This window comes from Thermobia domestica, chromosome 13, assembly GCF_964235325.1.
Source record: "Thermobia domestica chromosome 13, izTheDome1.hap1.1, whole genome shotgun sequence".
NCBI lineage: Eukaryota > Metazoa > Arthropoda > Insecta > Zygentoma > Lepismatidae > Thermobia > Thermobia domestica.
Window position 1 is genome coordinate 219,479,015 of NC_137466.1, and position 18,345 is coordinate 219,497,359.

General features: G+C 36.2%; 1 protein-coding gene across 4 annotated transcripts in view; it reads left to right on the plus strand.

The window, feature by feature from the left end:
* The window catches only part of Gyf (GIGYF family protein Gyf), a 112,001-nt gene that overhangs the window by 56,700 nt on the left and 36,956 nt on the right, over positions 1-18,345 (plus strand). For all 4 annotated transcript variants that reach the window (XM_081737397.1, XM_081737399.1, XM_081737398.1 and 1 more), the window contains exons 13-14: positions 2,706-2,936; positions 6,839-7,015. In XM_081737397.1, coding sequence (XP_081593523.1) covers positions 2,706-2,936; positions 6,839-7,015 — 408 coding nt within the window. The remainder of the gene's footprint in view (positions 1-2,705; positions 2,937-6,838; positions 7,016-18,345) is intronic.

An 18,345-nucleotide genomic window follows, 5' to 3' on the forward strand; every position in this document is an offset into this window, starting at 1 on the left:
ACGGTGGCGAAAACTATGCTTGCAAATATTTTAAATTATGGCCAGCAAATATGCAGATCGTTACTAGATATTTTGAACAATTTTAAGTATAGAACATGTAAGTGATAAGTGGGTAGTAGTTAATAAGTACTCTAATAAAACAATAACTGAATTATTGTATGCATATTATTATTATTAAGTATTCTGCCTTTAGGCAGGTCCTGGAACTAATGAGGGTCTTTTTTCTTTCTTCTTAATGTTCAGTTTGAGCCTGGAAATGTTTCTTTCATGTTTCTCGATTTTCAGCTTCCTCTTTTAACTCCCAATATTTTCTTCTATTTTTCAAATCATCGATCACTTGCGTTCTTCTTCCTGTTCGTCGCTTTTCTTCTATCTTTCCTTCTATGGCGGTGTGAAGAAGATAATTACTTACCAAGATTGTATGCATATATACTGAATATTTAATTGTGCCACTTTTTGGCTTGAACAGCTTGTGACATTGATTATGTAAGGCTGCTTGAAGTACGTAGAATTTTGTACTGAAGGTTGCTCGTGGTTATGGTAACAAATCCGGAACTTTGAGAGAGAAGGTTTTGCTTCATCAGCTATCCTTTGGAAGATGGCTCTGGATCGCAAATTCCATTGCAGCAAGCTTCCTGCCAAACTACAAGATTTATTCTTTTCCACTCCTCGTGAAAAATTTTTCCATCAGCTCGCCTATATTCTAGATATCGTTTAAACGACAAAACTTCATTAGGGTTATTGGATGCTTTTACGGTAGTGTCGACATATCGAGTAAATCCAGTATCAGTTTCACGTTCCATATTTTCTTGTTGTCGACGGTAGAACCTGCAGACTTGTGCCGATGTGTCTTAACTTTCTAAGGAATAGGATATCAGTCTGGCATAAATACTCGAAAATGTTGTCCCGATAGTAAGCTGATTTATTTTGGCAATACGTGCTGCTCTGTAATTCGGAAATTTCTCGTCGTAGCTGTAGTAGGCCTGTATCGTGAACCTGATAGAAAGTTCTTTTTGTGTGTGTGTGTGTATTGTCATTGTCTCTGGCCCTGAGGACGATAGTAAATTTCTGTGGGTTTGGGACAGTTCAAAAAATAGACCCAGGCTTTATCAAGTTTCGTTATAAACTTCCACCGTCGTTTATATAGATATATCAGGTGTATCAAAAGTCCGGGACCATAGGCCAATACCGTTATGAGAAATCATCATCATGGGGATTCTGTCATTATTGGCAGGTGACATGCTGCAACTGAGAAGCTTCCATGTTCCACAGTCTTCACATACGATTTCTTTGTTTTGATGTCGTCCATTAATTGTAATCTCTTTCGCTTCGTCACAGTTTCTTCTTAGCCAATGTCCCAACTAGTTTCTCTTCCTAATATTTAAAATTGTTCTTTCCACCCCACCCCCCCACCATTTCTAACACCCTCCTATTTGTTGTTCGTTCGAGTGAACTAAAATGAGACAACCTTCCCAGTTCTGAAGACTGTTCGAATGGAACGTAAGGCCAGGCAAAATTGAATTGACTGGGGAATTTGTACATTGTTTAATGAGAGGAGAACCCAAGACGTCAAATCCGTTTTCCAACAGTGCTGTACTCTTGGAATGGAAGGCGCAAGGTAACAGCCTGCTGAACTTACAACATTGCTCTCTCATTTAATAACATACGGCGCCTAATCAGTATGGATTCCAAACAGCTGATGCAAATAGAAAAATTCTTAGATTGAAAACCACCTATTTTCAGCAGTTTCTTCAGTATCCATGTATCCGTATTTTTAACCATAACGGGTTAACATATGGCCCCGGACTTCTGGTACACCCGGTATACAGTTCCTTCTCGGATAAGCGATGGACTTTGGGTCGTAGCGAACTTTTGTACCCAAATTGTGCTTGATAATGCGATGCTGTTGATTTTGACACTCACACGATTTGGAATCGCTTCTTGGGTTTCTAGGTTTCAGCTGGTCAATTAAATTTCTCGGTTTCTTCACAGCCATAGATAAGCATTTTTGAAATAATTTGCTTTGAAGATTCAGCCTCTTGTGGGGAGCCAATTTCATTACGTTTTAGTACATTGTTAATTCCTGTATCGGGACCGAAAGTTTCACATGGATTTGACTAGCAAACTGGTGACTGTGTTCCTAAGGCTAATCAGAACAATAGCCTCCGGCGAGTACGCTTTCAGCTTTACTGCCAGATAGTATCGAAAGGGCTACCATAACCATGAACTAGCAGTCTTCGTTGATGTAGTAGCTAGCGCGCGCGCCTTTGGTGCATTCATTTCCGGATTTGATTCCCGGTGGGAAACCCTTAGTATTTGAATGCATTACGGGCGTTCGAATTCTTTTGTAAACTAGAAGTTTACGCTTCATATAGTCTCGGTGCTTAAAGGTGACCCTAAACTCTACGAACCAGTCTTTTGCACAGTTGTGTCAGGCATGTATAACTTGTTTTTCAAAGACCGTGGAGCACGGAAGCTTCTCAGTTGTAGCAAGTGACCTGCCAAGCAGAATACTTATGATGATGATTATGATTGATAGAATAGGCTAATAGTTGGGAAAGATAGAAATCTAGAAAGATAGAATTTCGGAATAGAAATCTAATGACTTGCTTGTAAGGCTTAAATAAATATTAATGAATTTAATTAATTGCTTTTAAGAGCGCACATATAATCGTTGTTAGTGTAGGTTTTATTTGTTTATTCAGCAACCGAAGGTGGCTCCTAGTGAAAATCTTCTTGGAGCAGCTCCTGGTACAAAACCCGATCCCATCCAACAACTGCTTCAGCAGATGAATTTACAGCCAAATACGACTACGACACCAGTTCCTCCACCGGAAGTTTCGAAAACAGACAATGACCCTATTCAGTCACTTCTAAGGCAACTTGGAGGCCATTCCAGTTCATCACTCACAACACAGCCTCAACCTCAGCCTCAGGTAAGGCAATTTATTTGTTTTATAATTAACAACATTCCAAGTTCGTTGACTTCAAAATTAACTGAGAAATAAATGGCTCTTGAAAGTTTTAGAAGATTTGTCATTGTAGGTCAGCTTTCGAACTTTCGTATCAGTTATTTTCAGTACAACAAGCGATATTTTCTTGTAGATGCAGTTAAAATTACTTGAAAAATTGCTTTACACACGTTATACATAAATGTTTAGATCACGAAGTGTGCGATACTTAGTGAATCACTTCACAGTTTGCTTTGTGATTACATAGACACTACCGCTCATGGAAGCTCAGACAGTGATACAAACATTTAAAATAGAGGTTTAACGTAAGTACTGTGAAACAAAATACAAATATACCTGTACTGATAGCTACAGCGATGGAACAAACGTAAATCACAGGAAAAGAATATTGTCTGACAAAATTACTCATACTTTCGTTTCGTCAAAGAAACAGCCTTTTGCAGATATAACAGCTTTCACTATTCTTGGCATCCGCCTTACTAGTTTTTCCAACACCTGTGGTTGAATAGCGTTCCACATGTCTAGGAGAAAAATGAAATGAAATGAAATCTGTAAGTTTTACGTCCCACGGTTATGCCGGTTTGGCTAAAGGAGACGGTGATAATGAGAGATGAGTGAAATGGTGGAATGAAGAAAGTGGGAGGAAACGGGAGTACCCCGAGAAAACCCACGAGCACGGTGTTTGTCCACCACAAAGTTCACTTGGCGGGGGCTGGGATCGAACCCGGGACCCCAAGCACCAGAGGTGAACGCTCTACCACTGAGCCACCGTGCCCCCCATGTCTAGGAGAATGTTCCACAAATCATGCTGCGATGTTGGGCACTGAGTTCGCACTCGCCTATCAAGTTCATCCTACAACTTCTCGATAGATTGAGATCGGGTGATGGTGGGGGCCATGTCATTAGCTTTAGGATCCCTGCTTCTGCTTGGGCTTGAAGGTATGTTGTGCAGGATCCATGACATTTGGGCGCAAAATCTTTTATCCAAATAGGTTTACCTACCTACCTATGTTATAATGTATTTCATAACTGCAGCCCAAATGTTTAAGCACTGGAAATTTCGAAAAGAAACTTCCGCAAATAATTTTGCAAAAACTAAAAATACCATCCTGAATTCAGCAAAGTTTCTGCATATCATGCACAACTTGTCTCTACCAGTTGAAAAAAAATGGGAAGAAACCGTAGGAAACTATTGACTGTCCGGTCTCCGTTCTACGCGGCTTAGTTTTAAAACAACATTTCCTTTTAATAAAATAAAACATGTAATTTGTGAAAAAAAAGTACGTTTTTCGTTAATGTTTAGTTATCTTAAAGATGTGACTATATACTCATACTGCACTGTGCACTTGATTTCTTGAGTCAGACATTATTAAATTTATCTTAAAATGTGTACAATACTGTACATATTTTCATTTTCTATAATAAATTGTTAAAATGCGTTGCCCATTAGGCCGGATAGTTGATACTCTATTGTATTAATAAAAAAGTTATTTTAGATTTCATAAAAATAGGCACTTATAGGCACTAGCTATACATTGAAGTAGGAAGAATAGGCCAAATAAAATTTACTGTAGGCAGTGTGTGACACCCGAAAACAAATTTTTCTCCTTTATAATATATCTAACATAAAGGAACGATACGATTGGGTGGCAAAAGAAGAACAGCACTATTTCCAATAAGGATATGGAATCTGTATGACAGTATGACAGAGTTCTCAATGACCAGTTAAGAACGAACAACCACACTGAAGTAGCTCATCGTGAACTGCTTTGCGCTCAAACGTCTCGCGTCCAAACGGCCGCGCCTAAACTTCTGCGCTCAAATGGCCGCCCCCAAACGTCCTGATCCGGTTGTGCAAAGTGCAGACATCTGTTTGGGATCGTTATCGTGAACTAAAGTGAGATTTTGTCCAATTCAACGAAGACTAGACGCAATGACTTGTGTTTCAAGAATTTCTCGATAATGTTCTCTTCGTTTAATTCCATCGATTTTAATTAACCCGCCGACCCCAGCATTTGGAAAACATCCCCAAACTAACACAGACCCTCAACCATGTTTTACTGTCGGTATTATGCACTCCGGTAGCATTTTCTCACCTGGAGATCTGCGCACAAATCGTCGTCGTTTTTTCCCAAACACTTCAAAACTTAGACTCGTCGGTCCACAACACACGTTTTCTCGCTCTGACCGTCCAATTTTTATGTGCGTATGCTCACTGTGCTCTTTTCTGGTTATTACCACGCCTAAGCAACGGCTTACGCATGACAACACGCCCATGTAAATTTGATTCTTGTAGTCGTCGTTTCACGGTACTAACAGACACTTGTTGAAACGCGTTTTGTTGACTTCTGGCGTTATTGCCGGTGCTGTTAACTTCCTGTTACGCTTACTAAGAAATGTATTCGCATATCTTCGGCCTCTGTTGTCACTCGAGATGGCCCTCGATGATCACGATCTTCATAATTCCCGAAAGTGGCGTATCACCTTAGTGCATCATTAACGGTGGATTTAGCTTTCCTTAACTTTTTGGAAATTTCTCGAACTGAATGTTCTTCTTTATGAAGGGTAACCATCGCTGCCCTTTTCTCAATAAGCATAGTCTTTCCTCGCGGAATCGTCTTGAAATTATGCACTTGCTTCTGTTCACTACAACGATCTCACCAAGTGCATTCTATCTTACCAGAACTCTGCTGTATGCATGTGAAACTACTTACGCTTCGTTGGCGTTTTGCCACTTTACTTGCAAAACTGAGGCAAACTTGTTAGTTTGGCATATTATACTGTATTTGGGTGGCCAGGTTATCACATGTTATCATTTATGTCATAGTCAAAGTAGCTTTATGACTTATTTATTACTTATAAAGTGCGTGTCCGAACTTCAATGAGCGGCAGTATACCTTAATTTACTTGAACACTGCCATAGGAAGATACCTGAAAAACACTTCGCTGGCTAAATAATCTGTAGGTTGGGTAAGGACATACAAACTATTATTGAGATATAACAACCCTGAAGGGTGCCTTTACATACGAATACGTTCGGCTGCTTTGTGTTTAGAGGAAGTTGATATTTCTTGGATAAGTGTAAATTAGTGACAATTTCGCCCATTCGGTCGTTCTTATGTTCTTATGTTTCAAAATGTTGTCATTGTGTTCTTTTACATGGCGTCTGAGGAATGGACACTACAGACTACGAATCTCTTTATTATAAATTTTCAAACGAATATAATTAATTACGATATGAGAACAATGGGCTGTACAGAAGTTCATGGAAAGGAAATTTTTAATTTTATTAGAAGGGCATCAAAGGATTAATATGTGAAAACTTGTTAATATTAAAATATTTGACTCTTTTGCTTTGTTTGTTTTATGTATAATAGGACTCCTTATTGTCAAAAATCCTTTGTATATCGTAGGCGTAGCCAACAAAAATGCTCTGTTATTAACTTCAAATGAATTGTATGAATAAAATATTTGTTACTTTGTCTTTGCATGACAAAATTTTCATATTTAGTGAAAGTACTAGCTGAAATACTCATTCTTCGCATGGGTCAGATAACATATCTATGTAAACAAACTGAACAGTGAAAGAAAAAAATATCTGTCATTTTCTACTACTCTTACATACTACGGTAAACGCCCCCTGAGACCCCTGGTTCGAATAATAAAAATAATAATAATAAAAAAAAAACTCCTCTGGCCCCCAGCCAATGGGGGCTGTATTTGAAAGTCAATGCCTGTGGAAGTATCACCATTCATCTCAGCGACCGCTAAAGTTACTGTCGTATTAGATCATACGTACTGTCGTATTTTTCATACTTTCATTGATTTTTCATGTTTTTAGTGCAAAATATTTGTATTTCCTGCAGGTGGATTCGCTGTGGAGTAATTCTACGAGTGTGCCACCGTTCTCTGGTCAGAGTTGGTTCACAGGTATCACGGCTCCACCTGGCCAACTTCATACTTTATCTGCTCAGAGCGGGAGTCTTCCAACCTCTCTGTGGGACTTACAAGGAAAGGACATGAAGACTGAACAGCAAATTCTGGTAACTATTCACCAGTTGGAATGTTTTAAACTAAAAGTGACCTTTATAATCTTCGTTGAAGCTACAACTTTAATAACAGAGCGTTCTTTTGTTAGGTATGTGTGTTCAGTTCTTCATACACAAGTATGACTTATTTGTTTTATGTTTGCTAGTTGCTTACAAATGAGGTTGAAATAGGGAAGCTTTCTACGACTGTTACTGCGAATGAGCATTAGATGAAGTCAGTTCGAAGTCCTACGTATCATCACGATATCAATATAACCATTCATATATATTATACATCAAAATAAAAAGTACTCATTGATCAGACCACAAATACGCTGAAGGCACCAAAGAGAAAAACTTAGCTTCCAAGCTTGGAACACCCCTCATCCTAATTTTTTCCTCGTACGCTCGTTACTTTCCCATTCTCATTTTCTAAACACTGCATTTTATAACTATTTCTGGTCATTACTCTCTGGCTATTATTTGCATTGACATCTGTGCATTTACTCTGTGTGGGTCATGTCCTCCACTCTTAACTGCTTTCTCCTTTTGAAACCCTATATTCCATTGTATCATTACCGTCTCCTTTAGCCTAGCCGGCATAACCGTGGGACATAAAAATCAAAGATTTCATCTCATTTTCCATTGTATCATTCAAAGCGATTGATAGTGGCAAATAATTGGATATCCCTGTTTCTAGAATCCTCTTTCGTTTCGTTTCTTTAATATGGTTTCAGAAAGATGTCACGTGACTTACTTATAACTTTACAACTATTGTGAGATTATTTAGTAATAGAACACAAAGGACACGCTTTAGTCTTATAATAATGTTTGCGTCTTATACTTAGACTCTTTAGATGTTACAGTCTTCTGAGTCAAACTAAAAACGGAGGGAAATGAGTTAAGTTTATGTTGTGAAGTTTTAAATGAGGAAGGAATTAAATCTGTTAAACGGAAATATTGGTATGTAGTATTACATTTTAACGTATTTACGGCTGATACCTTTTACCAGATCATGTTATGCAGCCAAAAATCAAGTAAAAATAACCAAATATATATATCTCGGTAATGGATGATGGTTAATCTTGGAATTTGAGTATATACGTATATATAAACTAATATTTAGATATTGGCGTAATTTCTAATCGTTTCACCCCAAGCTCTGTTTTAGATTTCTCATATGTAGAGGTTGGTTACTTGTGCTGCGAGGAAAGAATTTTAAAACATTTCTTTCCATATATGATTTGCATTTATTCAAAAGTGTGATACTGGAGATTTTGTGAGCCTGTTGAAATATTTTGAAAAACCGAGAACTGTAATAATCTCCGTTAGAATTTTGATTGTGCACTTGATCTGCCTATTGATATTGTTTTTTCATGCCACCTCACATCCTTTGTAACTTCCAATAGAATACAAATACATATTATGGGAAAATACAACGAAACACTTGGAGTACAATTATTTCACGTTATATCAATAAATGTGAAATTTAAAAACAACTTTTAATCGTAAGTTCTAAAATTAACAATAATGTGTGAATATGCACCTTGCTTCCGTTTACTTTGATTTCTAGTTTCATATATCAATATGACAAAAGTAGTCATACACACAGAAGCAGAAGAAGTTTCAGCAGGAAAATTCTAGATCGTTTATTTCAATTTGACATGTAAAATATCGTATTTACTCGAATCGAACACATCATCATTCACTCCGCTTTTTCAACGTTTTTAAACTAGAATAATTCTTTGTTACCGAATGTAATACACGCGTGGAACATTCATTTTATACAAGTTATAAAACGGAATGGTAAGCGGTGAATTTGTCTTGAGTTCCAAACGGAAAATGGTAAACACTTTGTTATGTAGGCGGTTTGATAAGTTTGTGCAAAGCAGACTTAGATAGATAGCATCACTGGTGGATAGTGAGGCTATTGTTAGTTTGGAGGGTCATAGTCCAAGTTACAGCCAAATTGAATTGGTGTTGTGTGCGTGGCGTAGGTTTGAAGCGAATCAAGTGTGTGATTTCCAAGGGGATAGGTAAAAGACAATTTCATGTATTGATATATATATATATATATATATATATATATATATTGTTTTGTAAAGTGAATTGCCTAAGGAGGTCAACAAGAGAGGCTACAAACATTATGCAAATCTGCACCGAAGATTAGAACAGTGTATAAGTGTTTCCAAAACTTTCGAAGTGCCATGTGAGCACAAGTGACGCGCAACGTGCTGGACGACCTTTCGAATCCACTGCTTCAGAAAATACTGACAAAATCCGTGATACTATTATGGATGATAGACGAGTAAAGGTGTGGAAATTGTTAGCCATGGACATCTATAGTGAACTTGTACATTATATTTTGCATGAACATTTGAACTTGAGAAAGATATCTGCCAGATATTGTGCCGCGATTGCTTACGGTCGACAAGGATTAGAATCGTGTGAGGTGTTGCGAGGACAGCTTGAAGTTACTTCGGCAGAATCGACAGAACTTGATGCATCGTTTTACCATTGTGGACGAAACATGGATACATCACTACACACCAGAGAACAAAGAACGTTCGAAAGAGGGGGGTTGTCAGCGAGGAAGTCTGCTCCAAGGAAGGTGATGGCAGCTTTCTGAGACTCAAAAGGCATAATCTTGATCGACTATTTGGAAAAGGGCAGAACAATAATAGATCAGTCATATGTATCGTTACTCGACTGCCAAATAAACATCCACCTTCGCCACAGAAGATCGTATTTCATCAGAACAATGCACTTATGCACTTCTCCGACATTGCTGCCGCAAAATTGATCGACTTCCGATTTCAACTTGTTCGGTACCCCCTATTCCCCAGATCTAGTCTCAAACTATTTCTTATTTCCGAATCTGAAGAAATGGCTGATGGAAAGATGATTTGTGTCAAATAAAGTGGTCATTGTAGAAACCCACGCTTATTTTGCTGGGTTAGGTAAAATCATATTATTCCAAAGAGGTCCAAAGTGGAGCATAAGTCGACGAAGTGTATTAACGTCAGAGGAGACTACGTTGGAAAATAAAGAGGTTTGCCACTGGAACTTTTGTAGTTTTCATTTTTCCACGGACTTTCCAAATGACCCTCGTATGACAATAATTTGATACGTTTGTCAAAGATATTGGTGTTGACAGTGGATAAGTCAACATAAGCTTTTCAGCATAAGACAATTTTAGTATTTTTGTATTTGAATATAATGTACCGTCAATTCTAATGTGTACATGGGCCACAGAAATTCTTGATGTACAAAGTCTGTGACTTAGGCAACCCAACTAACGCCTGCTCCAAGATTAATTACGCCTGGTAGTAGCTAGCACAGCAGTGTGAAGCTGCCTCCACCTGTTAAAAGCACAAATCATAAAGAATGTTTTTGTGCAGAAGTAGAGCCAAACGCTGGCTGACGAAATGACAAAAAGGAGTCTTTGGATATTTGTACTCACAAAAAAAGCACAATACCAGAAAAAATATACGGACACCACAGGAGCCGATGAGAAGATAAGAGTCAGGGGACTTAAATAATCTTAAATTTAACTTAAGTGAGGGATTATATAAACAAGTCAACTTACTTCAAATAACTATACATATATGCGTATCAAATACTATACGGATAGATTATGCGGTATATGTAGTAGGTTATTCTTTTAAATAAACACAAAGCCTTGTGCTCAGTTTTGAAACTATTAACAATAGTCCTACCTGCAAATCAATTAAAGTATGAATGGATCATTCAGGGGAAGAACCCAGGCCCTAATGAAAATTTTGGGTGTCTAACAGGGCCTGAGCTCTTAGGTTCCGGCGCCACTGATTCATACGTAATATTACTTCGAAAGAACTTGTCCGATTTAATATTTCGTTAAATGACTTTCGAAACTGCTAAATATTGGTATGCAATAATTTATTTGTAAATATTAAAAATGCAAAATTCGAAAACACTCAAAACGAGTTGGAGAACCTATCCGTACTAAGCGTGTTTCCCCTTAGGTTGTAAATATAACTGAAGGTTCTTAATTTGAATAATATTTGTGAAAGTTTACACAATGAGACACAAGGAGAAAACAGGAGAATATAATGTCAATAAACAACAATTTAAAAATGCACGAAATTAACGGTTAATATCAAATATAGAACCATTAACAGAATTAAGTCTGTAACTCGTTTTCCCCATTCATTTTTCTTCCTTTATTTTCAGGATTACATCATAACTGAATTTCTCCACTGGAGATTATCTTTCATTTAGCAGCATCCAGCTGGAGCTCAGCCTTGTAAATGAAACATCTAAAAAAGTTGTAAACGACGATAGGGAGACTCGAACTCGCATCATCAGTTTAGAAAACCACAATGCTAAACACTCACCTAAAGCATTCCTTATTTGGGCGCGATTAAATAACGAACCTTTTCTGTTCGCTCAAAACAGATGGCTTGTCAATAGTCAAATTCAAAACACAGGAATATGTAATTGAGAACTCGGAGGGTATTATATCACTGTATTCACTAAATTATTAACATTTCAGATTTTTTTTAAAAAAATACAAAACTCCTTTATTTTGAATGAAATACAGCGCGTATATTATACTCGTAAACAAACTAAAGACGAATCAATTACTGCGTAGTAATTGGGTTCAGTGGCCAAGGCGCTTGACCAAAAATCTGAAGGTAATCAACTCTTATCCACGAACAACCAGTATTTTTTTAATTTAGAATTTTCGGTGGCGATTGATCAGCGAAGACACATGTCCTATTATCTTCAGATATTTGAATACTCGGATGTTTCAATACTTGGAACTATCAAAAGTTTAGAAATAACAAAAGTATTAATTATAAGAAACTAATAATAATTATTATTATCTCATAGAAGATTAAAAGTTAGAAGCTTATTATCACTCAGGGCATAACATTACAACCAGAAATGAGATATTTGGCAAGAATATTTTGGTTTTGTTTAGTGTTGCCCACGAGAAGAGGAATTTCTAATCTCCTTCCTAAAACAAAACAAAGAAAATTGAGTCGAGAATTAACATTTTACATTCGAGACGGGACAAAGTTAACTCAAATTATCGCCTCCCTTTGGAAATGAGAATTGAGACGAGATGAATAGTATCGTAAACATTTCTCGTTTTATCTCGATTCTCAAAATAGTGTATGTCCATTCTTTAAGTAACAATTGTTTTCTAAACTGAATCTTATACGCTATTTTGTTACTTTGTATTTCGGAACTCATAGAATTTATTATGTTCTGTGTAGGTATTTTTGTAGCAAGGCTTTTATAATTCTGCATATACTAAAAGTTAGTTTATTATGTGCCTTACTGTTCAGTGATATTCAGTTATTTTTATTGCAGTTATTTTCCTTAAAACGTACAGTAGAATACTTCCTACATGAAACTAGTGGAACGCTTTCGTTTAAAATTTTCGTAGTTGTAGAGGTGTGTCCTGGAAGTCCGGACAAACTCCCGAAATCCCAACTTATCTGTAAGTTTTGTCTAATTTTAGGACAACTTTAAAAATGTTAATACAATTATTATTATTATTATTATTATTATTATTATTATTATTATTATTATTATTATTATTATTATTATTATTAAAGATTTAAGACCTCAATATTACGTCCTATTGCAATGTAAATAAGCATACTGAAGTTGATAGGAAAAGAAAAAGAAAGGATGAGATACTTTCGAATGATTTGTGTCCGAAAGGAAACGAGAGGGCAGAAAGAAGGTGTCAGCTCCTGGGCAATATTAATATCGAAACTTCGGATGCTTAAACAGAAACTAAGTAGAATTTGTCTTCATCACGATACATAGTAAGACGCTTTCTTTGGATTATGTATGCGTTATATTGATATTTTAACAAAATATACATACAAATATAAAAAAGAATAGTTCATATTTACAAATTTTGGTTGAACTGATATATGGAACGTGTTGGAAATGGGGAACGAAAATATTATTATTTCTGGCAGTAGGAGTAATGGTGGAAGACATTCGGAAAATTTGCTAGGAAACAATATCGTTTCAGACACATTTATGACCCTTATGTATTCATGAATTGTATGCTAACCACGTTATGTTCTCCTACAGAACGAACCAAGGTTGCAGATAGACATGTGACGTTATACTGCTAGTACAATATTTCCACTGCGAAGAAAGCAGTTTTCACTCTAACTTGTAAGACCAAAAGAAATGGAGTATTTTTCATTTTATTACACATCAGAAGTATGAATATTGTAGTATGATAAAAACAACTTACCGCAGCGGGAATCGAACCCGGGACCCCTGCATTACAAAACGAATGCTCACGCCACTAAGCTAAGACTGCTCTGCTAGGTAAGAGTCAAAAAACATTCGTGTATGTAGCAAATTGCACACGTTTACGATAACGACGAAACACACTGATTTCGGTCATGATAAAATACTATAGTCGAGAGACTAAATTTAAATTAGAAAACAAAAATAGACATACAAATACGCAAGGACATGAAGAAGAAACTGGTTTTAAAAGTAATTCGACCCCTTAACTGGAATCGGATTCCTCAGACCATTTTCTTTTCTGATTCACCGAAAGTTATCTCCGTAACTTCTCTTATTATACTTAGTAATACTTGTTTTACATTTATTTTCAGTAACTTTGAACGACAGGGACACGAACACCGATACATTGAGGACATACAATTTCAAAGGATCACCCACCGGGAATCGAACACGGAACCGAGACCATTGAACTATCTGAGGCAGTAATGGCGTGGGTCAATGAACAACTTGACACCACCCATCGTGACCCACGACGCACCATGACCCACCACTCACCGTGACCCACTCTGACCCACCACCCAACATGACCGACTCTGACCCACCACGACTCACCACAAACCGTGACCCACTCTGACCCACCACCCACTGACCCAACACCCATCGACTCACCACCCAACATGACCGACTGACCCACCACGACTCACCACCAACCGTGACCCACTCTGACCCACCACCCATCGACTCACCACCCACCAAAACACATCATCATCAACTCTGACGCATGATCCAAGGCGTCTTCTTTACTTACTAAAGAGTTTATACTTGTAATAAAATCATGTTGTTAAATTCTAACTAATCAGAGTTTGAATTTGAGTTTGAATTGAGTTATTTTTACAAACCAACCCACTATCAATTTTGCATATATATATAGAAAGTGCCACCCGTATCATAAAGAAGAATTTTAAAACATGCTATGTGACTCTCTGTTCATTTTCAATAAAGAGTTAATATACTGAATTTCAGCTCTGGAAGTTTAACGGCTTGAGATATACTCAATTTTTTTCGTAAAAATTCGGATCCCCACTACCCCTTAAGATATTATTATAATGAAAGTGATATGATGATATCCCACTTTGGATTAAGGCCTAACTATATATCAGAAGTCATTTAATTTGACTTTGCAATTTGGCCGTGATGATAAGGCACACATAGTTACATCCATTTTTTATGTAATAATAATATATATTATAGTGATTCAAAAACAAAATTTCAGTAGTTATCTCCTCTGAAAACTGTCAGGCTGTGTGTCTTGAAAGCCAAGTAGTAGTATAAATCCTATTGCTATTATTGCAATTACAAATATCAATATTCAGAAGATGGCTCCAGTTCTTTTTTCACTTAGAGATACACATCTGAGGTAAGTAAACAGAAACAAATGAAAAAGGAAGGGTAACGGAGGCCTTGAAAGTAAAACGTAGACAAATTCACCAGTGTTCAGAAGGATATTTTTAAATACGCGGTTCTGGTTAGTTATCCATTTCTCGCCACGTAGCAGAAATATAGCAGAGATCCAGGCACTGTTACTTTCGGACTTCGTGGTCGAGTGTACTAGCGGAATGTATTAGTAATTGCTTTTTGGTGAAGGTTCAAACCCGGGCCAAGGAATTGTTTTATTTTTATATTTTATTTTTTAAAGTTTCATAACACTTTTTTCATTAAAATAAGATGAATAATACTCAAAAAAGTTATTTACTTACATTACGCGTGCAGTTTTGCTACATGAATCCTTAGTATAGGCAGTAGTAGTAGTTGTAGTAAGAGTAGTAGAACGGGCTAGAAGCATTAGTAGTAGTTGTAGTTGTAGTAGTATAGGCAGTAGTAGTAGTTGTAGTAAGAACGGGCTAGAAGACCCGCAGGGCTCGTTTTGTTCCACCTTGACTGCCATGATATTAATTTAACCTCAGCTGCTTCTTCAATTTTTCTTCTTTAATTACAACAAAGTGACAATTTTTTTCTATTACTATAACACACAATACATACATCAGAAGGTTTGGACAATTGCAAAGTGCAAAAAATCAGAAACGTGTATTTAGTTCCTATGGTTAGGGTCGAGGGTGAAAAAAGATATACTGTTCAGAAGATACTGTCTACAGTGCAGTAAGTAGAGTGGGTCATGGTGGATTGTGGGTCACATGCTATTGACCCACGACCCACTGATCCACTCAGAAAACTTGACCACTGACCCACTGTAACGATTGGAAAATCATGACATTTTTGTTAATATCTTTATTCTGAAAATACTCTGTTTTCTTTTTTTAAAAAGTAAGAAAAATTAAAAATGTGTTTTTGAAGAAATATTTTGTTGTACCTTGTTATATTGAATTGAGAATTCTTTCATTGTAAAGATCGTTAAAAAAGCTTTAAAAGTATGTATATATGTCTATATGTTAACTTAGAAACACTTGTAACACGGCAGAGAATCATTTTTTTTTAACATTCTCAACCACTTCAGTTGAGCGCAATATTCCTGAATGTTATCTAATGAGTCAGGCCCTGCGCAGTAACGAGAGTCTTACCCTTCCATTCTAATCCTCTGCGCCTAAACTGTTTCGTAGTTTATTGAGCCAACACGGGTTGGACTCAAGTAATTGACTTACATTACTTCGCGCCGAAAGTTGTTCTTTTTAAAAAAAAGTAAAAAACGTGGTCGAAGTGTTGGATGTAGAGGTGCTTCGAATTATATTGTGAAAGAGTGTCTTAATTATAATTGTGATTCTAAACTTAGTGCTAAATTACACAGAGTTTTAAAAGGCTTAATTTAAATTATGGATCTAATTAAATTCACTAAAGTTGAATCAGTTTAAAAGTGACATGGTTACTTATATTTTCCTTGTGTCAAGTGCTGTGAAGTTGGTGTTAAAGAAGACGTATCTTGCAAGTGAATGATATGAAATTAAAAAGTCTACTTCTTTTAAAAAGAGTTCCGTATTAAAACCTTTTAAAAGCTGAGAAATAATGTGGTTATGTGAGAGACGGAACACGTGTAATGCGTCAGCGTGTCTAGTACTTCTCTTGCTTTCTTTGTGGCATTGGAGGTCGAGTGAGAAATTTAACTGGGCAACTATAAAGAGGGGGGGGGGGAAATAAAACGTAAAATCAAGAGTTAAAATTTCACCCCTAAATTGCATACACTCGTGGTAACTAATATAAGAAGGATTTCTTTAACTTCTTTTTGTTCATTATTAAATTATGTTGCTAATTAACGGTAATTTAAATTCCTAATTAGTTCAGTTTTAGTTACTTGACTTTGAAAATCGGTAAATTAAATTTAAAAAAAATAAACCGTGTCTAATGACATGTTGATAGTTATTGAAGGACTAAAGTAATTTAGTAAAAAAAAAAAAAAAAGTTAATTACCTTTAACCGTAATTAAGATAGGGTTTAATTAATCTGGGTTTCCTTTCTTAAAGGTTTAACAGTTTCTAAAGAACTAAAGTAAATTATAAATGATTATTCCCTGCTGTGGAAAACAATTTAATAATCTTACAGTGCTGTTAATTAAGGAAAACGTCATTAGTTAGCTAATTAACTAATTAAGTGCTGTTAAATGCATTTACTAACTGTTGTTTTAGTTTTCTTGGATATCTCGGCTAGGTTTCGAATCAAAATTTGAAATAAAATGAATGGTTAAAAATTTCGATTAAAAATAGAACATATAGTCCATCCGGATTAAACTTTTTTTTTTTAAATTTTGAATTGATTGAAATTTTCGCGTTCACCGCACTGTATTGTATTGTATTGTAATGGAACAGTCACTAAGACCCAAGAGGATCTGGAGATGAGAATGGTAACTACCTCTGCGTTTCTGTAACTATTGTTTCCTGCTGAGTTATGGTAAATGTGAAGTATAAATACAAGTGGTATGGGTAGTAGTTAGTTGAATAGTATCTTAATAGCACTATCACAGCGCATATACTTTAATTAAGAAATAAAGAGATAAATAGTTCAGGAAGTAAATTATTAATAAATATACGAGGTTACTTTGAAAAGTCGCGATACCTGTTTTTTATAATGAGCAAAATTAATTGACGTGGTTGTTGCTTTTGCTATTTATGAATTATAGAATTAAAATTAACATTTAAATTTTGATAGTTTTAAGAGTTTTGATAGTGTTGTCCTTCGTGATTGATCTAAATTACTGTAATTGACTTCTGCCTTGCAAATTTACTAAAGGTAAAGGTTTCTCTATTAAATTTATGAACACCACCTTCGAAATTAATGATCTATTGAGGATTTGATGAAAGATTTTCGGAACTTAAGCATTTCTGTTATAATTGTTTTGAAGGAATCTGAATTGCATTAAATATTTTAATTGAACATTGGTTTGGAATTTCTTTAAGTAAAATCTATAACTCTAATTACTCACTTTCACTCACTTTAGATGTTAAGATTGTGTGCTGATGTGAATGATACCTAGTTGTAATTTGCTTGCTTTATTAATATCTTTATTACAGGATTTGTCCAATCAGGTGTGGTTAGGTCACTCGAGGTCACATTTAGTTCCCTTTTAACTATTGTAACTAATAGATACAGGAAATATTCTGACCGCGATACCGAAATTTGTGACACTACCGACCCACTCTAACTCTGATCTGATGGTGGGATACTTGGTTCGTTCCCAAGGCAAATAAGCTTGAGGTGGACAACATCGTGCTCGTGGGTTTTCTCGGGACACTCCAATTTCCTCCCACTTTCTCCTTCCACTAATTCGTCGATCATAATTCACTTGATTTAATCATGGTCTCCCTTAACCTAACAGGCATAATCGTGGAACATTAAATGCAAAATCACGAAATATCAAAAGTGTTAATAATAGTATGTTAGAAGTGCCTAAAGGACATGAAGAGTTGGAACGAAACTTTGTCCAGGGACAGTACTCAAAAAATAAAGGAATACGTGTTTCTTTTATTTTCTGCGGAAAAATCTGTTTTAGGAGGGGAAAAACACCCAAAAGTTTGAAATTTGACACCCGAAAATCAAAAAGGGGCCGAAGCAAACGATATTGTGCACAG